The sequence below is a fragment of the Peromyscus eremicus genome, chromosome 14 (assembly GCF_949786415.1).
Source record: "Peromyscus eremicus chromosome 14, PerEre_H2_v1, whole genome shotgun sequence".
In the NCBI taxonomy this organism is placed as follows: Eukaryota; Metazoa; Chordata; class Mammalia; order Rodentia; family Cricetidae; genus Peromyscus; species Peromyscus eremicus.
In genome coordinates this window covers 60,906,269-60,933,807 of record NC_081430.1, presented here as the reverse complement: position 1 = coordinate 60,933,807, position 27,539 = coordinate 60,906,269, and the positions used below count along the sequence as shown (strand labels likewise).

Genomic DNA, 27,539 nt, shown 5'->3' with positions numbered 1-27,539 from the left:
CCTTTACTTTACAACTAATTTCCACTTATAAGTGAGCAATATCATGTTTGTCTTTCTAGGTCTGGGTTACCTCACTCAGGATGATATTTTCTAGTTCTATCCATTTGCCTGCAAATTTCATGATGTCTTTGTTTTTAAGGTCAAAAACCAACCAACCAAACAAAAACCAAACACAACTGACAAAAAAAATTAATGAAAAGATTCCTAATGATGTTCTGCTATTCTCATAGACAGGTGCCTTGTCCAATCACCATCAGAGAGGCTTCCTCCAGCAGCTGATGGGAGCAGGTGCAGAGACCCACAGCAGCCAAATATTAGGCAGGGCTTGGGGAACCCTCGGAAAAGGGGGAGGAAGACTTGTAGGAGCCAGAGGGGTCGAGGACACCAGAACATGGCCACAGAATCAACTAAGCAGGGCTCATAGAGGTCACAGAGACTGAAGGGGCAGTCAAGGAGCCTGCCAGGTACTTTGCATACATACTGTGGTTGTTTAGCTTGGGATTTTTCAGTAGGAGGGGAAGTATCTCTGACTCTTTTGCCTGCTCTTAGGACCCTTTCCCTGTTTACTGGGTTGCCTCACCCAACCTTGATATGAAGGTTTTTGCCGAGTCTTGTTGCTTCTTGTTTTGTCATGTTTAGTTGACATCTCTGGGAGGCCTGCTCTTTTCTGAAGGAACACTGAGGAACAGTGGATCTGCGGGAGAAGGGAGGTAGGGGGGTAACTGGGAGGAGAGGGGGCTGCAGTAGGGATTATTGTATGAATGAATTTTTAAACACACGCACACACACGCACACATATACACATACATATACATACATACAGGGTCTTGTTGTGTAGCCCTGGCTGGCCTCAAACTGAGAGATCCCTGCCTCCCAAGTTCTTGGTTCAAAGGCATAAGCATAGTTGGTGTCTTGAACCCACAAAGAAATTCCTTGTGCCAAGACAACATAGCTACCCCAACACCATCCCCAGAGAGCCAAGGCGGCAGACGCTGGTGTGCTGCCACGTGGAAGAATGATTTATTAGAACAAATTCCATGACAAATCATATAAAATAACCATTTTCTGATAGACATCCACAAGACCACCTGAGAACAATGTACAGAGATACCTTCAAGAAGCCAGGCAAGTAGGATACCAATGCCAGGTCGAAGGCTGGAGGGACGAAGGAGCTAAATGTGAGGAGAAACACCAATTTGTGCATTAAAAAAAAAAAAAAATTGTACAGTGATGACCAGGGGCGGGAGGCATGGACTCTGCAGAAGGACAGCCATTTACTATGGGGAGCAGGCTGTGGGCAATGTGTGGGACATGCAGGGGGAGCAGCCAACAGGCTGGGCTGGCACCTCCTCCAGACAAACAGCAGGCTCTACATACACACGTAAACATCAGGTGGGCTGGGCAGAGGCACACGGGACCCGTGCATGAATCTCTATCATCTAAGTGTAAACAGGGAGACCCATGCTACCCCTGAGGGCTCCAGGTCTCCCGCCGCAGCTACCTCGGCCCCAGCAGATAGGTCCTGTTCAGGAGCAACACCCACACACACATCAGGCAGGGCAGAGAGTATACCCACGCCAGCCTGGTTGATATGGGACGCTCCCCATCCCATTCCAGCCAACGGGCTCTTTGGCTTAGTGCCTCCAGAAACATCAGCAAGGGGCAGCAACAGGGCAGCCACACTCTGCTCACCTGGCAGGCCCCAGCCAAACAAATCCTGAGAAAGCATAACCAGTAGTAGGCCTGTCCCTGCCAGGCCCCCACAAAGGATCAGGCCACAGGGGCCTGCTGCAGTTACCACTTTGTGCCCACAGCATCTGGGATGGCAGGGGTATATGGTTTAGATCACAAAGCCAGGAGCTTCCAAATCTCTTTTTCTGCCACACTGGTAAAGCGCTCACCACAACCAAAGGGACTGCTAGCCCGCCCAGCTACATCCAGTCCCACTGTAAGGAAGTCCAAGGTCCCTAGTAGGGAAGAATCCACTCAGGAGGACTTGCTGGGACAGTACCCAAACTCAGTGGGTTTGGCAGTTGCGTTGGCACCAAAGGCTTAGAGCCGTGGGGTTCCTGCCCCAAATACCTCCATGAGCCACTCATCTGCCCAGGCTGATGGACTCTGCAGCAGCTCCGGCCATGGATTCAGACAGGAGCCACAAAGCAAGTAGCCTCCTTCCTAGACAGTTGGGGGACATGCCAAGCCCATCCAGCTTCTGTGTCTGGCACTGACTGGCTCCAGGGTCAGCCCCTTTCTCTGTCTGGCCTAAGAGCACATAGAGACGATACAGGGCCTCTTGGGCTGGAGCTGCACCTAAGTCAGGCCTGGTGGAGTCCTGCAACGGGCAAAATACTCTTTCCTTTAAAGCTAGGGACAAAAACAACAGTGATGGAGAGGAGGTGAATATGGGGCCTCAACGGCTGGCCCTTGGCAGTGGGTACCCCAGGGGCGAGGCTAGGAGGCCTGTGAAGGTGGGGGTAGCCATGGGCTGGATGAAGTGGTTGGGGTGCTGGCTGAGGAGGGGCCTGGGAGGCGCCCGTCCATGGGGTTATGGCACATATGGGGTTTTCACAGAGAACCGCCTGCAGCCAGGCAGGTGGGCTGTGGGATGATGCACAGGCAGGCACAGGACACACGCATAAGGAGGGCTGGCCTTGCCCACCCACAGATTAGATCAGGAACCTCTCAGCATCAGGAAGAAAGGCAGGCTCCGGGAGGCCAGGGGGCCCGCAGTTTGCCCGTTGTGGGAAGCTCCTGAGGGGCAGGGCTGGCAGCAAGGTGTCCACCGAGGCAGGTGAAGTTGAGCTCTGAGCTGCTGGCCGGGCTTTCCCAAGCCCTGGCTGAGTGGGCCCTGCAGGAGCTCTGTTTCCCATGAGCAGGTCGAGGTTCACGCTAGGGTCCACGATGGCATTGATGACTGGAAGAGAGCCAAGAGTCAGGCCAGTTGAGAACCTGGCTATAAGCCCATAAGGTTGCCTTTGCCTGCCCTAGGCCTGGGCCACACCCACCTTCCAGCTGCTTCTGTACACGTCTTAGTTCCTTCAGGATCGAGCTGATTTCCTGGGAAGGACAGAGAGGAGGTAGGCTACAGTAAGAACATGCAGGGGCCTCATATCCTCCGGATGGACTGGGAGCAAGACTGAGGTTACGGTCCAGACCAGCTCAGCCAAGCCCATGGGGTGGGGAGCCAGGCCCAAGGACGGGTCCTTCTGTCTCTGACCTTGTTGGATGTCTTCAGGATGGGCACTTCATTCTCAGCATTGATCCTGGCCTCTAGGTCCTCCCATGCCCGGCCTGTGTTCTGGAAGAGGATCCTGGGAAGGGAGCAGGGACAAGGACAGTGACAGAGACATGGAATGGGACCTTCGCAGACCTCTCTCTCTTGTCATAGTGAAGCTGATGCCATCCCTTGCTGGAGTTAAGAGGGAAACTAAGCCCAGAGCAGGAACTCAACTAGCTGCCTGACGCTCCAGCTAAGAACAACTCCGGCAGGGGCAGCTGGGATGGAGACGAGGGCTGGAGAGAGGAGGAGGGCCCAAAACAGGAGCAGTGTAGGCATGCGGAGCTCGCTACCCACACACGGCCTATCAGGCTGCACATTCGGATACTGATGCTAGGCCCAGCCCATGTAACCCTGTTGGCACTGCACCCGGGGGGCTGCCTACTTACTTCATCTTCTCAGCAAGATGCTCTGTGTTTTCACGAATGGCATGTGACAGCTGGGACACCGGGTTTAGCATCAGATTATCAAAGATCACCTGGAAGGACCTGGGCATTAGTATGCTTGCAGCCCTACCCCCTTCCCCCACCTAGCTGGCCTCCATCTTACAACCCAGACACACTGTCCAAGGCATTCCCTGACCCGCAGCTACACAGTGTGTGTGTGGGGTTGGGGGGCGGGCACCGTGCCTCCTCACGGTTCCGAGGCCTTGTCTTATTGGCCAGGGCATCCTCACGGCTGTCGTTCATGTTCTGATCCAAGATGTGAGAGTTCATGGAGCCAGGTGGCACCTTCTGGAAGTTGAGGCTGGCCTCTGGAATGCGCTGTACCAGCTGCAGAGAACAGAGCCAGGCACCTTTGGCTTGCCTGGATGCAGACAGCCACCAGGGGTGGAGAGAGCCCTCCAAGGCTCCAAATGGACCAGGGATAAACCAAGCCCCATCTGCTCAAGATCCCTTCCAACACCCACGCCCTTGAAGTAGAAAGCTAAGTTTGAGGACAAGTTCCCACACCACAAACTCTCAGGGACTCTGTAGGGAGCCCTCAAACTAAGAAACACAAGGTGAGACCTCTACCCTGGAGGATGAACACCCTCCCCAACACCCTCCCCAACGTGTGCACCTGAGAAGTTGGGGACTCACCTCTTCACGGGCTGAGATGGTCGAGGCAGGGGTGCTGGGCATATTCCCGAGAGATGGGCTGCGAGTGGGTCCTGGTGAGCCCAGTGAATCCCCATCTCCCGCCACATCATGAATCTCCCTGGCCAGGATGGCCACATCCTTTACTAGTGTCTGGCTCAGCCTGTGGCCAACAGGAAAAAATGAGCTCTGCTAGAGGTCCTCTGGGGTGGTGGGGACCCACAAACCCCCCATGCACACTGAGTTAGGGGAGCACAACTCCACTGTCTGAGGCAATGCTGGGTAAAGGCCTGGGCCCGGGGTATGTGGTCTGTCAGAGCTGGGCCTGGGGAAGGGTCCAGTAAGAAGAGTGAGTAGGAATCCTCCAGACTGTCTCTTCTCCCCACACACTAAACCTAGACACAGTGGCTGCTGGGCCCTCCCAGCATGGATACAACCCAGCCACAGAGTGTGTGGGTACCACCTTGGCAAGCAGGCAAATGGAGGCAGGGGAGGTGTGGAGGGAGACCACCATAGCTACCATATGGGGCTCCTGATTTCAAGGGTTAGAGTTGGGTTGAACCCTTACCACCAGACCCGGGTTACCCTATGGCTATCCTCAGGGGTCTACCTAGGGCCTGCACCCTGGCCAGAGATCTGGTCCCAGCTGCCCCAGGGCCATTACTACACTTGTTCCTCTCCAGAAGGTCCCTCATGGTCCCCCGACTGGGCTGTCTGGGCCCGTCATTGGTCCCATGGCTCTGAAATCAAGAGGACACAGAAGCAGGCCCTCTGGCTCTGGACGACACCAAGGGCTCTGCCACCTCCCCCAGCGGTGCCACTCTCGGTTCCTCTCTGTAAGAGGCACACTGTGCCCGTCTCCTGGTTCCTCTCTGTAAGAGGCACACTGCGCCCGTCTCCTGGTTCCTCTCTGTAAGAGGCACACTGTGCCCGTCTCCTGGTTCCTCTCTGTAAGAGGCACACTGCGCCCGTCTCCTGGTTCCTCTCTGTAAGAGGCACACTGCGCCCGTCTCCTGGGCCCAGCAGGCTGGCATGCTAGAGCTTGAGAATCCACAGGACCATGTCTCTTCTTGTTCCTCCTTACACTAGGCTGAGCCCCGGGGAGCCCATCCCTCTGCTTCTCACCCAAAGGCCGTGCATCCCCCTACAGTCCACACTGCTTCTCAGGAGGCCTCTCTTCTTCAACCCATCTCTCTTACCCTGCCCCCTAGATGACCTCATCACAGTAACTGTCCCCACCCCCACACGGCCACTCTCCTGAGAGCCATCTGCTCCTGGTCACCTTCTCAGTGCCTCAGAAGCTCAAGTTCAGCATCTTCAACAAAACCCCGGATGTCCACATAGGTCCTGGGGGTCCTCTACCTTTCAGGGCCTGGCCACCAAGGCACTGGCCATACATACCTCAACTAGATTCACCCCTGCACACCCCTCCCCAGAACATACCCAGAGAAGACCATGTAAGTTTACTTAGAATAAAAACTGTGGTCACACTAGCTACTTAACTCAAAGTTCCCTACCCTCCTAGACAGACATTCACCCATCCACCTACTCATCCATCTATCCAATATCTACTTACCTACTGAGCCATCACCAGGGACCAATCCATCCATCCAAAACCCACTCATTCACTCATCCATTCACTTTTATCAACCCATTTATCACTCATTTGTCCATCTACCCAGCCACCCACTCATCTATCCACCACCCACCAAACAATCTCCACACCTACTCAGGGTCGGGAGCGCAGCCGAGCTCTCCGCCAAGGAGAAGAATCTATGGCCTGATCACTCACCTAGCGATCTCCGCGATCTCCGCTGTCTGTACAATGAAGCCGTAAGGGTCAGGCTCTTCCTCATCATCGTCTGTGTCCCGGGGGCCGGGGGCCTGGGAACGAGCCCGGGCAGAGCTGCTGGCCCTAGGGGTCTGTGTGGCTGTTGAGGCATGGGAGCGTGTGTGTTTAGGGGAGCTGTGGTGGGACCCATACTCCTCCTCGGAGGTGGACGTGTAATCCGAACCCTGCTGCCGCCGCCGTGTGCCTTGAGTGAGTGGGTTGGTTTCAGAAGCGAGAACAGAACAGAGAACATTCAGTGCATCGGTAGCCTCAGGGTCCCTCAGGATGAGGGCCCTGTGCTGAAGGACAAGGTGCATCACATTGTCCCCAGAAACCCCCCAGCAGAAGCACCACCAGCCCAGAGGACATGCAGAGCCAGGGACTGGGCACTCCTGGGGCCAGTGCAACATCCAGGGCGATGGGAGGGGTCAGGGTAGTAGATGCCTGTGCCTGGTGAGGTGAGAGCTGCTCCCTGGGCACCAGGAAAGGGTACTGGGCAGAAAATGGCATAAGCTGCACACAAGGACCAGCTATGGTACTACACAGCTGGATCACACAGGTGGGTGAGGTCAGGCCACTGCCAGCCCATGCCAGGCTCCCACAGCCTTCATCAGACTCACATCCTCAGGTATGGCTGCCCGGGCAGGATCATAGACTCCTTGGCTTGGGGCTGTTTTGAGCCCCAAGCAGCTCTGACAGCCAACACTTTGGATGAAGGGTGGATGGGCCTGCATGCTAAGCAGTGTGGCAGGTTAGGGACAGCAGTTTCTGCCAAATAAAGTCCTCAATCAAGGCAGCCACGGTGTCCCTTCCCAGTGGGCCCAGCAGGCAGGGGTCTATGAGAAGATGCTGGGAGGCAGAGGGGGTAAGTGGAGTCAGCCAGGAACAGCAGGGCCAAGGGGTGGGGCTGTGGCACCTTGGCTCAAACCAATCCACTCAATCCACTGGGGCATGGCACAGCTCCCTGGGTCGGGTGGGACAGAGGCTATACTGACAGGGCCCGGCCATCCCAGGAACGGGGCCGGCTCCAGCATCTGCAGCAGTCTGTCCCTTCTTATTGTACACACAGCTCAGGGGATGGGGCAGAGGTCACTGCTCATGTGGACTGGCACAACCCTCTCAGGCCAGGGGCTCTGTGGGCATTCAAGGGTGTCAGAAAGGCTCCCCTTAGATAGATACCCTTCCCTGGGATTCACAGCCACAGCAGCACAGGGGACAGGGAACAGGGAACTTTGGGAGAGCCCTCCTTGGGTTCCCAGGTGGGCAGCTTGGGCCCCTACAGTCATTAGAAGTGCTAGCCTCGGGATACCAAGAGTGGCAGTGCCAACCTCAAGGTCCAGGCACCGAGACCCCCGGGGTGAGGGGAGGCACCCTGGAGAGGGTCTTATGCCACACAGGAGACATGGGCACATCTGGCCAGTGTACATGTGTGCAGGTCTACAACACATTTACCCAGGGGCTCAGCTGCTGCTGGCCATCCTGCCCGCCCACCATCCCACTACCTGTCACCCCACACTCACTGGAAGAGTATCTGGCACTGCCCGGGCGGGCCCTGCTGAAGGGCTGGCGGGGGCCCGTGCTGGCAGCGGCGGCAGCAGCAGCCTTCCTGGCAGCAGCACGGGCCTCGGCTATCGTGGGCTTGCGGCTGCTGCTGTAGAGTTCAGCGCTGCGGCCGGAGAAGCCGGTGCGGGCCGGGGCTGTCTCAGAATCGCTGGGTCCCGTGAAGGAGCCTGCCCGCTTCCGGGGCATGGCCAGGATGTCCAAGCGTGTCAGTTTCTTGGCCTGCTCAGGGGCTGGTCGATTTGCTGGCTCAGGGTTGGCTGTGGTCCCTCGTTCGGCATCCACGGCCTCGGTGTCCGAGGCATCCCCCAAACGGGCCCGCCTGAGTCGGGAGGCCCTGGTGGGCCTCGGGGTGGACAGACTGTTGGAGCGGGTCAATGCCTGCTGCACCTTCTGCGCGGTGGTGGAACTGCGGCTCTGCTCCTCCCTGGCAGCTGGGGAGGGTGGAGGGGCCACTGGTTTCCGGCGGGGTCCTTGTCGACCTGTCCCAGTGGCCTCAGGGGTCTCATGGTTAGAATTGGGCATGTGGGCAAGACCAGAGCCTCGCTCCTCTTCAGGCCAGTCCAGGGACCCTCGAGACCCATGGCCACGCCGCATAGCCAGGCGCCTTGATGGCTCTCCATGGCCCAAGTCTGCAGGGCCTGGTGGGCGGTGCTGTTTCTCTGACAGTCGATCTCGGGCACTGCCCTGGGTAGCACCCCCTGGGTCTGGTACTGCTGGTGGAGACAGCAGGCTCTCCTTCTGTGGCCCTGGAGTCTGGGGGGTTGTTGGGCTGGGTCCATTCTTGCCACTGAGCAAGCTAATGGTGCTGGCTGTGTCCACATCTGAATCCCCAGATAGGGAGTCCTCTGGAGGCCTGGGGGTGCTGCCCCCCTCACATTCATCTGCAGACTTGGAGCGTAGTCGGGCCTCCAGGGCTGCCAGGGCCGTCTCAGTCTCCTTCAGGATCAGGTGGGTGTCCTGCGTGTGGAAGTCCATGCGAGAGGCCCGCGCTGCAGCCAAGTCTTGTAGGAGTGGGTGACTAGAAATGTGAGGGAGCTTTCCAGGTGCTGGGGGGCCACTGCTTGGCTCCTTGGTGAAGCTCTCTTGCCGGGCAAAGGCCAGGGCCTCCTTGGGTGGAGCCGTGTCAGGCTCTGGGGACCGACCACCGCGTAGTTGGATCACCATCCTCCCATTGGCACTGACGTAGAGGCCATCCCTTGCTGAAGGGCTGGTCTGGACCACCCGTCCCGGGCCATCCACCTCTCCAGGAGCCACAGATGATTTCTTGGGGAAGGTGGCCTCCCCATTCTGATCACCAATGAAGAAAGAGGTGGGGGCTAGCTCCCCAGGGGCTCTTGGTGAGCGCCGACCCCTGGCCCACACTAGCTCCTCCTGTTGTTCTGCGCCTGGTTCTGGGCCACGGCCGCCATCTGAGCCGCTGGCATCACTGAGGCTATCAGGGTCCAGATCTTCCTGGCCTATAAGGCGACTAGCCTGCTCACTGCCCAGCTCTGGTGGCCCTGGGCCACTCCGCCTGGCAGCTTCAAGGCCTGCAGGACTGTCAGCCCTATCACTGGGCAACTGAGGGAGCAGTCGCCGCGTGCGCACAGGCAAGGCCCCCTCAGGCTCTCCAGCTCTTCGCCCAGGACCGTCCTCTGCAAAGCACAAGGCCAATGCAGTTAGAATGGCCGCAGACCTGTGGGTCCTACGTGCACAGAGCTCCAACCCTCTTCCTGGCACAGGCTGAGGCAGACTGTCTACAGGCAGGATCTGAGGCCGTCTTGGTATGGCCCCCAACCCTGACAGCAACTCTGGGCTCACATACCTGCCAAGCCAGCTTCCGAGTAGCTGTCAGCCAGGCTAGCCCATCGGGAAACCCACTTCTGACCTCCAGGGGAGCCTGGGACCAAGAGGCTCTGCAGAGAGAAGGGCAAGAAGATATACCCACGGCAAGGGAGGCACAGCCCAGACCAGGGTCTAGAAGAGACCCACTCACGCTGTACTTGCCACAGGCAACACCCCCTCCAAGAGCCACCAGCAGGGCCCGTGTGACCCCGGTCACCACCAACTGCTCAGCCTCATCAGTTTATCAGGACTCAGTCCCAGGTCTGCAGCTATGGCCTCTGCTACCGTGACTGCTCTTGGGGTGGCTGCCCAGCCTCATACCTGCTGCTCCATCTGGGGGGCCACGCCTGGTGCTCGGGAAGCAAACTCTTGCAGCAAAGCCATCCGCTGGGCCACACCTCCATCACTGGGTTCATCTTTGTCACCTCTGATGACTGGGCGGAAGGTAGTCGAGGACACCCTAGAGAGTTCAGGGGATTCAAATACCCCAAAAACCTGCCAAAAGGAGACGGCACCAAGGGTCAGAGGTGCCTGGATCTCTACCCCCACCCAGATGTGGCCCCAACTATTCAGCTGGGCATGGCGGGTGGGAAACAAGCCCTACGCTGACAAGGGAAGAGGCAGAGCGGGCCCCCTTCCTCCGAGTCCTCTTGCCCAGCTGGACTAGACCACATGATTTGACAGCAGGAGGCCAACATCTGTCCCCAACATGACCATCAGCCCTGGAGTCCCCTCCTGCCCCACAGCCCGCACGAGGGGACATCCGGCCATACGCCATACCTGATCGATCATCTTCCGAGCCTCCTCGACTTCTCTGTCTTGAGCTTCCGTCTCGATGGTGTAGGTGCCCGCATCGCTAAGACTGTCGTCCTCCTCCTGTCTACGGGCCTTGGTCAGCTGGGGGTCAGTGGGAGGTGGTGGAGTGGTGGAGGGGGTCACGGGGCTGGCCCCACGGGGTGTCAGGGGGGCAGGCAGCACTGGAGGTGTCTTCTCAGGGACAGGTCTGGCAGCTGGGGAGCTGTCCCGCATACACTGGGCCATGAAGTCCTGGGCCAGGCGGGAGCGGCGCCCCACACTGCCAAAGGGGCGTGTGGAGGCACGGGGGATGGGGGAAGTGTTGCCCAGCCGCTCCTCCGTCTTCTCTCTCTTGAGTGAGCTGGCCCTCTGGGGTCCCGAGCTGCTCCCTGCTGCACGGACCGTGACACCAGGACGCTCTCTGTCGGCAGTCCCGGCACCCCGGCGCTTGTCAGCCTTGGGGTCTATGGGTGGGGTGTGTGTAAAGGACTGTGACCGTTTCTTGCGGGGCGTATCCTCATCAAAGAACTCGATGACAAAGGCCTGCTGGTTGTGCAGCAACTCTTGAGGGTCCCTTTTGATCTGCCTCTGCAGCCGCACCTGCTCCCCACTGGCTTCTGTTGGGGCTCCAGACACCGAAGCAGCCTTGGCCAAGGGGTCCTCTGAGTCGCTCTGTGTGCCATCCTCATGCTTGTGGCCTGAGGGAACCCATATTCATCAGCACAGTGAGCAAAGTCAGGGAGCCTCACTACCCCATGCCCACAGGGAATGGATCCACACTGACTCCCACGTGGAAGGAAGTTCTGTCCACTGGGGACCTAGCACATGCGGCTCAGTGACATAGAAGACACTAGACACTGCCCCCAAGACCAGGCAGGTGGTGCTTGGCTAATTCACTGGAAAAGAAAAATCAGCTAAACCACCTGGGCCCTCACTGATACGGTCAATGTGTAGAGACAGGCAGACATGGACCACCTGCTAGCTCAAGAACTTGCCTAGACAGGCAGTGGTGGCACACGCCTTTAATCCCAGAACTCGGGAGGCAGAGACAGGTGGATCTCTGAGTTCGAGGCCAGCCTGGTCTACAGAGTGAGTTCCAGGACAGCCAGGGCTGCATACAGAGAAACTCTGTCTAAAAAAAAACCAAAAAAAAAAAAAAAAAAGGAGAAGAAGAAGAAGAAGAAGAAGAAAAAGAAGAAGAAGAAGAAGAAGAAGAAGAAGAAGAAGAAGAAGAAGTAGTAGTAGTAGTAGTAGTAGTAGTAGTAGTAGTAGTAGTAGTAGTTGTTGCCAGGTGCCAGCAGGTACTTACCCTTCAGAGTACGGGTGTGGATAGGAAGATCGCTTTTGGTGCTCTGACGGTCATCCCCTGGGCCATCCCGGCGCAGCAGGCTTGGGTCATTCTGCACCAGCCAGTCGGCCACCTTGGTTTCGGCTGAGACCATCTCCACAGGTGTGGCCTCCTTGCCGGGAGGCCGCCGCTGGCGCAGCGAGAACTTGGTGATGTGGTCTTTGATCTTCACCTTGCCTGGGCTGCAGTCATCAAACTCAATGGTGAAGGAGGCGTGGCTCTGTACCACAGGGGCCGTCCCCCCACCACTTGCCTCCTGGTCTTTTGTGGGCACTTCCTGTGTTGGCACCTCAGAGAGCCGTGGTGGCTGTGGGGCTTCCTTCGTGGGGATCTCGAAGTAGCTGGGCTCACGTCTGAATGAGTAGTCTGGCGGCTCAGCAGGAGCACGGCAGCCCTCTAGTTCACCATCTTGCTGGGCCAGGTCCTTGGGACGCTCTGCAGGGAGAGGCTCTCAGGCCAAGCCTCTCAAAAGCCACCCTCCAACCCCGTCACAGCCCGGTCACTGAGACTCACCTGGGTAGGGCTCCTCCTGGTGCCGGTCTTCAGGTGGCGTGGCACTGTCATCCTCACCCCACCAAGAGGGTTGCCCATACAGGGGTGTGCGGTAGGCTACTGCCTCTGGAGGGGAGAGTTCGGAACTCAGGTTGTTATGGCCTCCAACATGATGATCTGGACCAGGGCCAGTCTGTGGACCAGGCCCTAGCCTCACCTCCCAGCTGGGACCTGAAGCTCCTCAAGTCCCTGGCCAGCTGTTGACCACTCTGGGCCTGTTTCCACATCTGTGGGCAAAGATGACCACCAGCCCTGCCTGGCCTCTCTTGGGTAGCGACGAAGGAAGGCTTATCCTAGGACACAGTCCTAGGGCAAGGAGGAGCACCCTCTGCCTTACAGTATACAGGGCAACAAGAGTCCACAAACAAGGCTCAGCCTCTTCTAAGATTCTAGAAATGGCTCTGCCACAATGGGTGGTCCTGGGGCTGAGGGCCACCACGGTCTGAGTGGACAATGCGACAGTTTGGTGAGTTTATTTTAACGTTTGGATCTCTGTCCAGAAGTTAACACTCTACCTGCCATGAATCTAGGTTTTCAGCTCCTACTTGGACAAGAGCAGAGTCCACTGCCCCAGGGCAGGGTGTTGGCTCTGATGTACAAACAGCTCTGTCCCCCATAAGCCCTTTCCATTTCTGCTGGGCCCAACAGCCATCAGAGCCTTGGTTACTGGCCCAGCTGCTCACACCAGCAGGCAGCGAGAGGGTCTGAAGGCTGGGTTACCTGCCAGCCAACAAGTGTCCCTGTAGAATGGAGGCTGTCCCTTGGTACTGTGCACATGTCTCCTGCTCCCCGAGGGATTCTACTCTTTACAATTACCATATATTCCTTAAACAAACGATGGGTTTCATTATGTCGTTCCCCTGTGGTATACCATATACACTGATCTTTTTTTTTATTTTTTTGAGACAGGGTTTCTCTGTGTAGTTTTAGAACCTGCCCTGGAATTTACTCTGTAGCCCAGGCTGGCCTCAAACTCACAGAGATCCGCCTGGCTCTGCCTCCCGAGTGCTGGGACTAAAGGCGTGCGCCACCACTGCCCGGCTCACATACACTATCTTATTCCACTATCCACTCCCCTCTCCTGTTACCGCCCCGGCCACTGGCCTAAGGACCTCATTCTTTGCCCAGAGCTGTACGCAGGGGCCCTTGAAGCAGCATGCATCTGTCACTGAGTAGTACTCTCTAAGCTGTTGGCTCCAAGCCTATCTTGGGTCTCCCAAAGTGCTGTGTCTGCTCTGCAGGACTGAGAAACTTACTAGCCCAGCTGGTTGCACCTGCTGTAAGCTCGGGGACAGCTCCGAGCCACTGTCACAGCTGTGTATACTCACAGCCCGGACACTGACAGGTGCTCTGAGCAGGTCAGATGACTTTCTGGAAACCTGCCCAGTTCCCAGCAGTCCCGTTCCCAAAGACAAGCACGGGTCAGGCTTCAGAGGCAGATGGCTCACTGTGCAGGGCACACCTGCATCCCAGCCACATGCCAGCAGTTCAAGACACCACATGTGGGTCCATGGGCTGACCCACAGAGCACAGCAGATGTTGGTCAAGACTGGGGCAGCAAGGTGACCTTCCTGATACAGAAGAACATGAACCTTGGTTTCCTAGAAACACCTTCTTCCACCTAGAGCTGTGCAGCCCACCGCTGCAGACCCAGGCAGGACTTACACCTGTTACTCTGCTATGCTATCCTAGACTCACCTAGACTCACATACCACTGCCCACCTTTGCACTAGCTCCCTAAATGTATGAGCCAGTCCTTACCTTGCACTCACCTCCCCACCCTGGCCCCAGTGGCCATGTGATCTGCAGAATCAGGCCCAGAATCTGGACTTTGGGCAATTTAGACCTGCCTGCCTCTGTCCTGCTGCAGACCACAGGGTGGCCATCTGATGATCAGAGGCTCCCAGGACCTGAGGAAGGCGGGCATGCCTGGGGAGGTGTGTGCAGATACACAAGACAAGCCCACAGTTAAGCAGGCCTGGGCCCTGACTACTGAGCTGTACTGTAAGTGGGAGTGCAAGCTGGGGAGGGGAGTCACATGGGAAAGGGGGATGGGGTAAAACAGGGGAAGACATTACACAGAGGGGCAATGGGAGACAGGAAATAGAAACAGACAGGCCTTGGGGTGCTCTGTAACTTTGCCCTTCCCCATCCACTCCGGTCCCCACACCCGTGGCCTACCTGCTCCATGTCTTCGGTCCCCTTTCTCTGGTCTGGGTTGTGAGGACTCACAGTAGGGAGTGTGCTCTGGCAGTGCCTCACCCTTCTTGGGTGCAGAGGCCTTGACACTCACCTGCAGCTGGCTGGTGTACTTCTCGTGCTGTGGACAAGCACACAGGGGAGGGTAGTGTGCCAGCCTTTTGAAAGAACCCAGGCAGCCCTGCCTCTCCTCCACAAAGAACGGGAAGAACCTAAGACTAGTCCATCCGGTGGGCAGCTGAGGGTCTAGGCCTATGGAAGACCCTCCAGTTCCCAGAGCTAGTGAGAGAACTGTAGTTCACTTCTCTGGAAGGGAGAAAGCAAGCAAGGATCACCAGAGCAGAGTCTTAGAGATCACCATGCTCCAGGCCCCCCCTGAAACAGGCCCTTGGCAAGGTAAGCCACTCAGGGGCCTAGCTACATGGCCCTGAACTTTACAAATTCATTTGGAAAACCTGGTAAAGACAGACCACTGACACGGTTCACACCAGAGCTCAAAGCTCCATGACCCCTACAAACAGGAAAACACTGGGCTGCCACAGCCCCCGGGATCCTAACTTCCTGGATGAAACTCCGGCCGATGTGACCTTAGCAGTCTCAAAGACACCAACCCAGAGGACATACCAGTGGCCTCCATTTACCCCCTACTTCCTGTCCCCTCTTGGTGGCCTGACTAGGTCCTTCCTTGTGTCCTCCCCTGGGTGGGTCCAGGGCCCCAGGAAGGAGTGTGGTCTGGCTTTCCACCCTGCTTGGCCCACTGGTAGTACACTCTCTTCCCAGTGGAGCCTGGCCTCCTATTACGTGATCCCAGTGCCCCACCTAGATCCTTTGCTTCCCAGCTCAGCATGCTGGGCTATCTCCTGAGCCAAGACTCTGTCCCATTCCCTACCTGACTTACAAGGTCCAAGGCCATATCTTGTAGGGCTCAAAAAGCCCCATCTGTTCCAGTAGGCCAACCACTCAGCCTCACCTTCACGTCCCCTCCTCAGCTGTCTCTACCATCTGTTGCTATATAAGCCTGAGGGTAATGACTACTTCTCACCTGCTGGACCGGGCCATCCAGCAGGACAGGCCAAGCCGCACTGATTCACGGCACCTGCAGCCAGCAGAGGGTGGCTCAGGAGCCTGGGGAATGTGTCTGGGGAAGAGACCAAAGCAGGAGCAGAGAATGGCAGGCTATGGGGCTGAGCCTCACAGCCAGATGTGCAAAGTGGGGCTTTCCTAGCCCCTGGGCCTGCTTGACACTAACCTTGAGCGCCTCCTCAGGAACACGGTGCTGCACACGCTCCAGCACGTACATGTTGGAATGTAGCTACAAGTTAAGGAGAACACAGAACAGGAGGAGCAGGAAGGGCCTGTGGTTGGAGCATTTAGGCCAGCACTGTAGTCAGCGCTAAGTAGGTGGACTCAAATACTCCTGGAGGTGGGAAAAGGGCCCCTTCTCGGGGAGCACCAATCATGTCCCCACTATACTCAAGAGCACGGAATGTCCAGGCTTTACAACTCAAGGTCCAACAAGGACTCTGGGTCCCAAAGAGTGCCGGCTTGTTCCTCAGACCCTCTGTGACCTCAAGCTGAGCATGCAGAGAAGCAGGGGCTAGAGTCTAACAGAATGCCCCACCAGCAGAGGAAGTCCAGCCTCAGGTAACCTCTAAGCCTGAGAGCCTCAGCGGTGATTAAGAAATCCCCTAATCTGCTTTAAGACAGCAGAGCAACTGTGGGGTCCTTGGTCCTGAGGGAGCAAAGTAGAGAAGGATATCATAGCCAAAGCGGATGACATCATTGAGCTTCAGTGTGATGTACTTCTGGTCTGGGATGCGCACATCATTCACAAATGTCTAAGGAAGAAAGGGGAAGAGGAGGCCTAAGCAGACCCTCCTTGCCTTCCTGCATTCCTGGCTCACTGTCCTAGGAGCAGTTGAGCAGACCTTTCAGGTAGCAGAGCCTGCAGGGCCCAGGTGGAGTCCCAAGTGGGACTGGGCCAGATAACCCAGGGAGCCTCCAAAGCCCAGTGGGTGGCGGGGAAGGCCTACTTGTCACAAAGCCCCCCGTAGGAAGGACTGCATTATCTGAAGGGTGGACCAGGGAGGAGGGGAGTGGAGGGTGATGTCCAGCCTTGGTCCCGGGTTCACACTGTGTAGGCAAGGCACACTGGGGTGGCTGTGGGACAGGTCCTGCTCAGGACTGCACAAGCAGAATAGGTCAGGGTCTGTTTTCTGATTAAAACAGTGTTCTGGGATGGACCACGTCTAACAAACGTAGAATGACATGTCTACACAGGACAAAGAGATGAAGTCCCAGAGAGGCCATCCCTGTCCTTCTACCCCATGTCCAGCTCCTCTCACCCAAATCCTCCCTCCTTCCCTAGTCACATTCAATGAAACAAGAGAAAAGAAAGGACACACACTCCCCTTCTCAGGTTGGGCTGGGCACATCTCACTGCTTTTTTTTTTTTTTGGGGGGGGGGCTCGTTTCCTAGCTTTGTACTTCCCTAGTTGAACAGAGCTCTGGCCTGTATAGCTGATGAACAGGGGCTCTGGACAGGACCCTGGAGTGGAGGGAGCCAGAGGCGGGTATGATCAGGGCTGGGGTGGGACCAAGCAAGAGCCCAGTACACTCACCCCATTGAGACTGCCCAGGTCCTTCACCCAGTGCTCATCACGGTCCTGGTCGTAGTTGATGACGGCATGCTGCTTGTCCACACTACGGGACTGGAGGGAACAGACAGTAGTCCTCAGGTGCCCCATCCCATGCTGTCAATGCCTATTATAACACCAACACCCATGGGCCTCAAAGCTCCCGAGTCCCTCCCCTCCCCCGCTCCCCCACAGTGTGCAGTCAAAACCACCCAGCTGCCACAGCAAGGCAGAGAGAGGGCTGTGCAAGACACCAGGGCCACTCCGTCCTCTGCCTCCCCAGCCTCTCCTTCCATGAGCATCCTCCCCAGCACCCTGTGCAAAGCACTGGCTCCTAGGTCAGTGTGGGAGGGCATGGGAACCCTCTGGTCATCTGAAACAGGCTGTTCCCTCCCAAGGGCAGGCAGGGGAGGCCAGCACACAGGAGCATACAAAACCTGTGTGATGGGCACACACAGCTCCAGTAGTGCTCACTTGTCTCTGGGTTCCCCCATCCAGCTTCCACTGGCCACCCCAGCAGGGCTTGTGGCACTAATTTCAACATACATGTGGTACTTCTACTCCAAGTTGGTCTTACCTTTCCTGACCACCAACCTGTCCAGGACCCTTCCCAAGTTAGTCCCCCAGCTCTTCACATGGCTGAGCCCCAGATTCTACCCCCAGGATGTAGACGGGAACAGGGTCATGCTACTTGCTCAGGCCCTGTCAGTGTGGGTCCACGTCACCCAGCCTACGAGGCTGACTTCTCAGCACCCAGCACCAGTGCTCATCCCCATCCCCATACCACATATGACCTACACTGCCAGCCGCGGTGGTGTCTGGCTGGCCCCCTTCCCTGCCCCGAGGAGCTCAGCCTAAGAGAGGACGAGAGAATCAGTCAACTCAGGGAAGCCACTAAGATCAGATGAAGCATATATGACCCAGGCAGTGACTCCCCCAAAACAAGGTCCCCCTCCAGAGCACACTGGGGAGAGCCTTTGGTGCAAGAGAACCCCACAGCTGACAGAGGGTGTATCACGATGTGGGTTCTCAGGGTGTATCAGGGTGCGGGTTCTCAGCTCATAAGTCAGGGCACAGGCTCCTCCAGCTGCTTACTCAGGGCCTCTCAAGCTGCCCATCACTACAACCCAGCCCCTCTTCTTTCCAGGTACCATCACCCTGCCCTGCCCCCAACAATAATTAATCCATTCAGGGTGAGCACCCCTCCAGCAGGGACTAGGGAGAAGATGGACATGGGCTCCGGCCCAGCCCACCTCTACTGCTAGCTATCCAGCTTGGCAGAGGAGACTTTATTTCCAGCCTCAGAGGAGAGATTAGGGAAGGTTCTAAAGACAGGACTGCAGCTGAGTGGCTTCCAGGTAGCCCTTAGCCCAGCCTCGACACCTCACAGCCACCGACACTCTGCAGCCCAAGGTGGCTGGCTTGTCCATGATGATGGGCTGTAGTGAAGCAGGTTCTGGGGGGTGAGAAAGGGTCACACCTCATCCTGTCAGGATCCTCAGTCCTTTCTGGGAGTGGGTGGGATACAAGGATGATATATAATGGGAAGGGCAGTGTCTAGGGGTGGTCATCCTTTAGCGACTTCCTTTAGCATAGCCCATATTCCTGCTGAGGATATACAAGTTAAGATTCCACCTGCTCAATGTCTCCCTGTGATTTCCCCAGGCCTGTTCCTGGTCCAGCTCACCTGTTCTCAAAGCTACAGGTGTCTGACAGAGTGTGTTGTCGACTTTGAGCTGGCCAGCTTTATCCCCAAGGGCCATCTTGGTCTGGTCCAAATTCCTTGTCTACAGCTGCATCCGCAGATGCCTCCTTCTTTCTCTGGCCCTGGATGGCACAGGTCAAGGGCCAGGCCAGGTAACATTTCACCTTCTCACCAGAACCTTAGCCTGTACCTAGCCCTGTGCACAGGCCAGCACCTCTCAGTCCCTAGCAGACACAAACGCTCTTGGGGCAAGAGACCAGTTGCTTCAGGGAAGCTCAGACTCAGGGCCAACATCCAGAAAGGGCAGGGATATAGGTGTGGTCCAAGACAGCCCTAGGTTCTGCAGACCTGACAGGGTGGATGGGAAGGTGAAGCACTTCAGGTGACCCTTCCAGGCTGGAGAGCTTCTTGCCTGAAGCTTTTCATACCCTGAACCTGATGACCTCCTTCACTCTGGACAGCCCCAGGCACTTCAGCCCTTTCTACCCTCCAGGATCCTTCCAGGATTGCGCACCCAGCATGCCCCTGGACATTCCTAGGGGTGTAATCTGCTGGCCTCTGTATTCAGCAGATTTTAGTCTACATCCAAAACATGGTCTCTCCCCATTTTGGCCTGACAGTCCTTGCCCAGTACTGGGTAACTTCCTGAGACCCTGGGCTCGCATATCCAGGGCCCCAAAGCCCTGGCGGCCTCTTCACACAGAACTCCCACGAGCCCACTCATGGTAGGTTTGGAAGCCCACCAACTCCTAGGACTGTCCCTCCTGACAAGTCCCTCTCAGGGAGGGTAGGAATGTGGCTGCCTCCTTGCCACCCCCAGCCAGAAATCTTCCATCACCAACACCTAGGGCCAGTAGTAAAGTTCACCTAGCCACACCCACATGCTCAGAAGCTAGAAGCCAGCCCAGCCTGGAGATGCAGCTCTGGGCCAGCACTCAGGGTTGGCCCAGAGAGTGGACAATCACAGGCATTCGAAGTGGCCAGAAGAGCACCAAACACATACTAAAGGAGAGGTTAATGGCCTGGACTTACTTAAAATGTTAAAATGATAGGTTTATAAAGTTCATGCCTGGCACCCTCCATGGGAAGAGCCCTGCCCTGGCTGTGCTGACCCTACCAGTGACCACACCCAGACCTCTGGGCATGCCTTTCTGCCAGCTCATCTCCAGTACAACCATAGCAGAGCTATAGGTACCCACAGCAGCTGGCTGAACTTGCTATGTGCACAAGGCCTCTGAGGCTGCTTGGCTCTGGGATGTGCTTTCTGGGTTAGGGTGTCACACATAACCAAGGACAGCCAAAGAACAGACTAGGTGGAGGCAGAAGCCAGCTCTCCATCAGCTAACAGCATACACACATACACACATATATCATACATAACACATAAAAACCACCTGCAGACACCTCATACATATATGTACACATGTGTATGCATGTGTTCACATTTGCATGACACAGCATGCCATTAATGGGTGCTGGCTCTGTGCCAGGGAGGTCTGCACTGGGAATACTGTGCTGAACAAAGAGCAGGCCCTAGAGAGCACAGCCCATCGATGGCATGTGGCTATTGTTGATGGTTCTGTCCCCAGGACACAAAACAAGATTCCTCTGGCCCCTCTGCCAGACTTCATCCATAGTCTCTTAACCAGCTATGACCCTGCTGAGGCTGCTCGCCTCCCCAGGCTGCCCCTATGTCCTCAGTGAACCTTGCAACTCCTTATACAGAGGTCCTTCCTACACACCCCTGTGACCCCTCCCCTCCTCACTGCTCTTCACTCATGCAGATGTGTCTGGCCAGTCCTAGCCCCTCCAATCCCACCCACAGTAGCATCTTCTCACATTTCTCCCCACACAGGGATTGAAGCAGGGTGTATTGCTGTGGCTGGCCAAGGGTGGATGAGCGGACACCAGACACAAGGACCCACAGGGAGGGAGATTCTCCAAGAGCTGAAGTAAACAGGAGCTGGCTGGGGGTCAATGGCGGTGACAGGGAGAAATGGAGAGCACGAATAGGAAGGTGGATGTAGAATCAGACCCTGAAGAGTAAGGGATGGTGTAGGGTGGGGTGGGAGAACGCTGGAGGCTCCCAGTGCAGGGTAAGGGAACAGGGGGCAATGGTGGGTGTGGCCCCCAGCAGAGATGGAGATAGAGGGGACAGACGATGACAAGCCTAGGCTATTTGAAAGGTCCCAGAGCTGGGTCAGGGAGGGCACAAACGATATGTAACTCCTCTGGCCACCAGGCAGCTGAGAGGGTGAGAGGAAGGGGTGGCCTGGACAAGGGCCAGCTGGGCAGGGCGGGGGGCAGGCCTACTGCAGTGTTAGGAGGGGTTCAGACGCTCTGTAGTAACTCTACACCTGCGTGACCTCCCAAACTTCAGCGTCTGCATGTAAAGGAGACACTCTGCTGGGCGGCGGCGGTGGGGTACGCCTTTAATCCCAGCACTCGGGAGGCAGAGCCAGGCGGATCTCTGTGAGTTCGAGGCCAGCCTGGTCTACAGAGCGAGATCCAGGAAAGGCACCAAAACTACACAGAGAAATCCTGTCTCAAAAAAACCAAAAAAAAAAAAGAGAGAGAGAAAGAGCCCTTCCATAAATAACCACATTCCTCAGGGGTAAGGAGGGCGGAGATGCAGGGGTACCAGACCAGGGGCTACCCAGCATGGTCCTGTTAGAGCTCCACCACTGACAAGCCCAGAAACTAAGAACCCGACTCCAAACCTGCTCTGTGTACTGTGACCCCCCCGAGGAGGAGACCTGGTGCAGGGGTAAGGCCAGGTCCAAGTAGGAAGCAGTGCCTGCTTGGGTCCCCAGCACCCCAGGACCACTCCAGCTCCTCTCATAGGCCCCAAAGTGTTGCCTGATCCGGAGCCATCCTGGTGACCCTGGGGAAGATAGCATTGCCAAAGCCATGAGGAAGCCACCAGGACTAGGGCTGTGGGTACGAGGCTGGGAGCACAGCCTGCAGCTCCACTCGCTCCACAGTCTTCACGCTTTCAAATGATGAAGAACCATCCCAAGCTAGTTCAGGCTTCGGGAAACTAATGTCCATAAGTAAATAAGCGTCGCTGTGTATTCTTCCACAGTCTCCGCACTCTCTCGTGCTATGTAAACAAGGCCACACTGCACGGTGGAAACTGCATGACACACACAGCACTTTGCAGGACAGATCTGACTCCTCTCCCCCTGCAGAGTCATGAAGGGACAGAGGGCTATACAGGGAACCTAGGAGTCTCCCAGCAGGAGGAGCAGCTGATTTTTTTTGTTAAGTTGAAGCTCACCAGACATCATCTGGGGAAAAGCCACAATATCCAGACTCATTCTAGCCTGTGGAGTGACATAATACTTTAGACTGTGGAATTTGTAAATGATAGAAACTTACTGTTGATGGTGCTAAGGGATGGGTATCCATGATCAAAGAGCCAAAGACAAGCAACTTCACAGACAGCACCTTCTGGCTAGGTCCCCACTTGGTGTAACAGGTGACAAGTTGCCTCAGGTATCTTTTAAAGGACCTTTTCCTGGCTAGCTTTTTGTCAATTGACACAAGGTAGAGTCAAATGTGCGGGGGAGGCTCAATTGAGAAAATGCTTCTACCAGATTGCCTGCATACAAGTCTGGGGCATTTTAATGACTGCTAATTGACAGGGGATGACCCAGCCCACTGTGGATAGCACCACGCCTTGCACAGGTGGTCTTGAGTACTAAAGTAGGCTGAGCAAGCCATGAGGAGCAAGCCAGTAAGCAGTGTTCCTCCACCGCCCCTACTTCAGTAGTTCCTGCCTCTGCATTACTTCCTTTCGTGACAGAGTGTAAGCTGTAAGGTGAACTAAATCCTGTCCTCCCCAAGTTGCCTTTGGTCATAGTTTTTATCACAACAACAGAAACCTAAGACAGACCTTAATCCCACGCATGAGGACCCTTATGTCCCCACCTCTTAATATCACACCACTAGGGACCAGCTCCAACATCAACTCTCAGAAAGCAGCAAAGGTGCTGGGCTGTGCTAGCCTTGGACAAGTGCATCAAGACTTGCTGTCCAGCTGTCTGTGCTCAGCTCAAGCTCAGCCTCACATACCCTAGGAGTGTGCGGGGTGGCCATGCCGTACATGGAAACTTAAGTACAAGACCCATCTAGGTTTTAATACTCCCGGGGCACTAGGCAGCCGCTCTGTACCTGAGCAGACCCCTTGGCTGGACCAGATGAGCCCAACAGGACATTCATTTCCTTCTCAGAGTCCCAAGACAGGACATGGAGCCCAGAGGCTTGAGGCTAGGACCCCATGCTCTATGCTGGTGTGGGAGTAGTTCAGAACTGCATGGAGTCCATTGTACCCCCAAGCCGGGATGGGCCTTGCAGGTCAGCACCCCATCCCACCCTTTGTTTCCAAGCTAGATGCACAAGCCCCAAGAAACCCAACTCGGGCTCTGAAACCCAGGTGGCCCAGGGAGGGGACCTATCCTGTCAGGGCACATGAAAAAGTCACCAGCACTATCCACCATCTGGACACATTTGGGAACAAGACCTCCAGGACAGCCCTCAGGCTACCCCTATAGCATAGCAATAAGGACACAAAGGACCCACCTCCAGTACCTTCTAAGATGCTCCCTCAGCCCCATCTTCACAGGGTACCTTCTCACCATTCCTGGACCCCGGCACTAAGCACTTTCTCGTCAGAAACAGGTCTGACACGAAGAAGCAACAGTCCAGGTCTGTGAACGTTCACTCACACCCCTGCTCGTGCCCACCTTTGGTCTTCCTGGCTTTGGTGTCCCCGAACCACCTTCCCAAACGAAAGAAGCCCCCACTCACCTGCAACATGAGCTCACATTCATCACGCCCCACGAAGATGAGCTCACGTGGGAGCCGGTGGCGGGTACCACTGCTGCTCACCAGGAACCATGATGTGACGCTCATCTTGGCACTGAGGAGGCCTGCCTGGCCCTGCAGGGAAAGAGCCAACAGTAGGGCCCCCCAGCCTGGACTTTGGTCCCCTGGATATGCCCAAAGCCAGCAAAGACTTGCTCCTTTATAGACCCATGGCCAGGACTGGCTCCATTTACAGGGTCCAGTCCAACATGAAAACCCAAGCCTTATTGAAACACAGGAAATTAGCTTCAAGAGCAGAGCATGAACCCCAGCATGGGTCTGGGCAGTGGCTCTGTGCCGGTACTGTTACCCAACTGGTATGGTCTTGGCATACTGGTTCAAGAGGGCAGTCCAGAGCTCCTGAGTCTCAGTGCATCACAATCTAGCTCATACTGTGAAGAATAAGTACAGTGGCTGGGGTGTGGCTCAGTGGCATAGCACCTGCCGGTGGGTGCCTGGCCCTGGATTTGAACCCTTGTACCTTAAAACATGGACACACACACAGACACAGACAGACAGACAGACAGACACACACCCCTCACAAGGAAATAGCTGAAAGTCAGGAGACTGAGAAATAGCAGGAATAACTAAGACAAGTGGAAGATTCATCAAGGGGTAAGGCAGCAATGTGGGGTAGAGATGAGTAGCTGTCCCCACCCCCCACTCTCCTCCACCTCCCGGGGAGCAGAGGTGAAGGCAGGGCCACAGCATGCAAGAGTCTGAACTTAGATGAGAGGCAAAGCAGTGCACAAAGACTCTGGGTCCTGCACAGGGCTGGTCGGGTGGGAGCCATCACTGAGGCAGGAACAGCCATACAAGGCCCTCCCTCATCTCTCTGGGAAGTGTGAACATACACACTGGTGATCCTAGGGCACAGGCCCTGTCCTGTAATGTCCAGTAGCCATGCCTGGAGGCCCGAACACGGGGCTGCTCACCCAGGTGTCAGTTCCCTTCAGGGTAAGCAGCAGGCAAGAACATGGGGCTCTGCCCATCTGTGAAGGCCGGAGTGACCAAGCATCCCACAGCACTCTATCAGAAAGCAGGAGGAAGATGGGAAAAACCTGTCTCAGTAGAAGACAGCTCCAGGTGGCAGGAACACACCCCCTGACTCCATTCTGGGCCCCCCCTTTCCTTAGGGCTCGGCTTTTAGAGGGGCAGGGACTAAAGGCGTAAGATTTCAATGCCCTTGCAGCCCCCAGGACACAGACCCCATGGTGTCTCCATAGTCCTAGCTCCCAGAAAGACCCAATCCTACCAGCAAAGGTGTCAGGGCTGTCGAGGGAGCCCCCAGAGGGTCACCGAACCTCCCAGCCCCACCCAGCCTGGATGTCTCCCACTCTGACATCACCTGCTGCCATCTCACTGTGGACAGCAGGCACGGGGACTCCCTCAAAGGAGGGTGAGGCCAAAACCCAGACCCTGGTCATGAGGTGACCACGGCTACCACCAGTCCAACTTGGAAAGGCTTCGGAGCCAGGGCCTGCTGGAAGAGGTTTGGGGCTGGGCTAGCCCGGCCATCGTTGCTAGGAGGGAGAATAATAAACACCCTAAACTTGTCCCCTCAGCCGCCCCAGCCAGAAGAGACACCAAGAGCCACCACCCGAAGGTGAAGGAGGAGGTGGCGATGCGGATGCTGAGAAGCAGGAGGCAGGGGGCAGCACAGCGGCTGAAAGGAGCAGGCAGAACGAGGTCCCCTCCCGGCCGCCGACAGGCCCAGAGGAGGCAGGGTAAGCAGGGAGACGGTGGCGGCTAAAGGAAAAGGGAGAGAAGAGAAGGAAGACGGAGGGAGGGACCGGGAAGGAGGGGGGACCGGGCAGCCGGGAGGAGGCCGGGAGGCGGGCGGGCGCGCCAGGCCCAGAGGGGGAGGGAGCAGCGTTGTCTCCTGAATCAGCGCTGGCCGTGCCCGGGCGGGGACCCGGCGCCCAGGTCTACCCGCTCGGCAGGCCGCGTAGACATGCGCGGGGCCAGGCCTTGTCGCCGGCGCCAGGCGGCCGCTCTCGGGCGCGCACAGACCTGGACAGCATCGGCGGCGGAGGGCACTGGCCGGGCCAGGTGTGCCAGGCGCCCTCGCCCAGCGCCCTCCTCGCCGCCGCCTTTGTCCAGGCCCGCCCCGCTCCGGTGTGGCTCGGAGGCGCGCAGGTGCGGTGCTGGAGGCCCAGCCGCCGTGAGCGCAGGGCCGCCGCGGCCCCTCCTGAGTCTTACCTGTGCTCCCGCCAGACCCGCGGCTCGCCCGCCTGGTCGCGGCCCGACCCAGCCCGGCCCTCCGCCCGCCCGGCCGAGCGCTGGGCGGGGCCGCCGCCTAGGACATGCCCGGCGCGGCCCGCACGCTGGCGGCAGCCCCGGCCGAGCCCACGGGCAGAGCGCCGGACCGCGGCCTCGCGCGGCGGGTCCCCTGACGTCTGCGGCGGCACGCTCCGCCCCGGCGCGCCCCGCCCCCGTATCGCCCCGCCCCCCGGAAACCAGGTTAGGGCGGGCCAGCCGCAGCAGGTGAGCTAGACTCTCCAGCGCCACCCCAAAGGCTGAGCGCACCAACTCCCGTTCAGTCCACCCGACCCAGAGCAATCGATCCGGCCGCCAAACTGGCGATCACCTTTGTCCCCGGCCCGGCTCGGCTCCGCACGTCTCCCCACCCTGTGCACCTGACCCCCTCTCCCCTCCGGCTTCGGCTCCGCCAGGGTTGCGGGACCGGCGTACAGTTGCCCAGCGTCCTGGCCCAGGGCCGAATGGTTAACACTTAACCACATTCCAGAAGCCAGGGCTCCATCCGCGCTCCCAGCCCCAACCTTTGGCCTTTCAGCCCAGTCGAGGGGTGCAGGGCGAAGGAAGTAGGATGAGTCCCAGAGGTCTGTGCGTCCAGCTGGGTCTCTTCCTCCTGCTCCCTCAACGCTGCAAGACAGGCCATGGACTCGGGACTGGGTGGTGGGCAAAGACGCCAACCTACCTGGACGTCGCAGTGGGCTGGGCAGGGAGGGGCGGGGAACTCCGAAGGCGCTCCCAGTTCCTGAGGTAAGTTCTCACTGGCCGCTAGCTGGTGCCAGGTGCAACAATGGCGGTATCAGGTGTCCCTCGAGTGCCTAGGAGGAAGGGATTAGCGCGGGGCGGGGCGGCTTTGAAGAAGTAGTGGAGAGTCTGTGGTCAGGGGTAACAGTGAGGGCTTCGCGGAAGTGGCATGCAGAGCAGGACTCCAAGCCCGGGAATGTGGGCTTCATCCGGCGGATAGAGGAGCTGCAAGGTTGCAACCCAGTCCACACCTCCCCGAAGTCCAGGCTTCAGAGCCTGTGGTCACAGTTGCTCAGCCCTGTCCTTCGACGGAAGGGCTCCTACTCAACATGAGAGTAGGGGCAAGCCCGCCAGCAAGAGTCAGGTAGAAAAAGCTCCGTGAGAATGTGCCAGGTTATTGGACCCTGCGGGCTTACAGTGAAGGCCCCAATAGGGGAGCCTGGATTGTGATAGGGGAAGAAAAGGAATGTAGCCTGGTGATCGGGCTTTGGACGCCATCCCAAGGACAGTGTGGCCCAGGAGGTTTGTACCAGCTGAGACCTGCTCAGATGAAGGCCTTGGAGAGAGCTCTAGATGTCCACGTGGGCGAATGGGAGTGCTTTGAGGGGGAGGCCAGGACTCCTAGGAGAGGCCAGGGGCTGAAAGAGATGGGGTGGGGGGGCGGAGGACTTGTTAGGTACTGGAAAGAGGGGAGCTGGGTACTTTCCTCCCTTCCGGCTCCTCCTGCCTTTGCCAGGCCTGTTAGCCCCAGCACCAGCTTCTGGGAGCTGTATGGGGATTTCCCAGGCTTCTTCCTTAGTAGGCACAGGCTGTCCTGTTTCTGAGACCCGACTCCTGACCGTGGCCCTTTCCCATCCTCTT

The 27,539-nt window shown here is 57.2% G+C and overlaps 1 protein-coding gene across 1 annotated transcript; it reads right to left on the bottom strand.

Moving 5' to 3' along the window:
• Nucleotides 1-998: 998 nt before the first annotated feature.
• Cep170b (centrosomal protein 170B) lies at nt 999-25,967 on the bottom strand. Its single transcript, XM_059279127.1, has 19 exons — nt 25,881-25,967; nt 23,622-23,753; nt 17,090-17,179; nt 16,228-16,306; nt 15,718-15,776; nt 14,451-14,589; nt 12,231-12,335; nt 11,679-12,152; nt 10,355-11,067; nt 9,896-10,069; nt 9,555-9,645; nt 7,708-9,384; nt 6,149-6,392; nt 4,360-4,519; nt 3,907-4,050; nt 3,667-3,755; nt 3,218-3,311; nt 3,006-3,057; nt 999-2,914 (listed from the first exon to the last, which is right to left on the bottom strand). The coding sequence occupies exons 2-19, from the start codon at nt 23,724-23,726 to the stop codon at nt 2,667-2,669; spliced, it is 4,737 nt and encodes a 1,578-aa protein (XP_059135110.1). The 5' UTR covers nt 23,727-23,753; nt 25,881-25,967; the 3' UTR covers nt 999-2,666.
• Between the last annotated feature and the right edge of the window lie 1,572 nt (nt 25,968-27,539).

Excerpts from the sequence above, each read along its gene's own strand:
- Cep170b (XM_059279127.1), bottom strand. The coding sequence starts at position 23,726 with ATGAGCGTCACATCATGGTTCCTGGTGAGCAGCAGTGGTACCCGCCAC. Across the intron at positions 4,520-6,148 it reads GAGATCGCGGAGATCGCTAG|GCTGAGCCAGACACTAGTAA; the intron begins GTGAGTGATCAG and ends TGTTGGCCACAG. Across the intron at positions 3,058-3,217 it reads TCCTGAAGACATCCAACAAG|GAAATCAGCTCGATCCTGAA; the intron begins GTCAGAGACAGA and ends TGTCCTTCCCAG.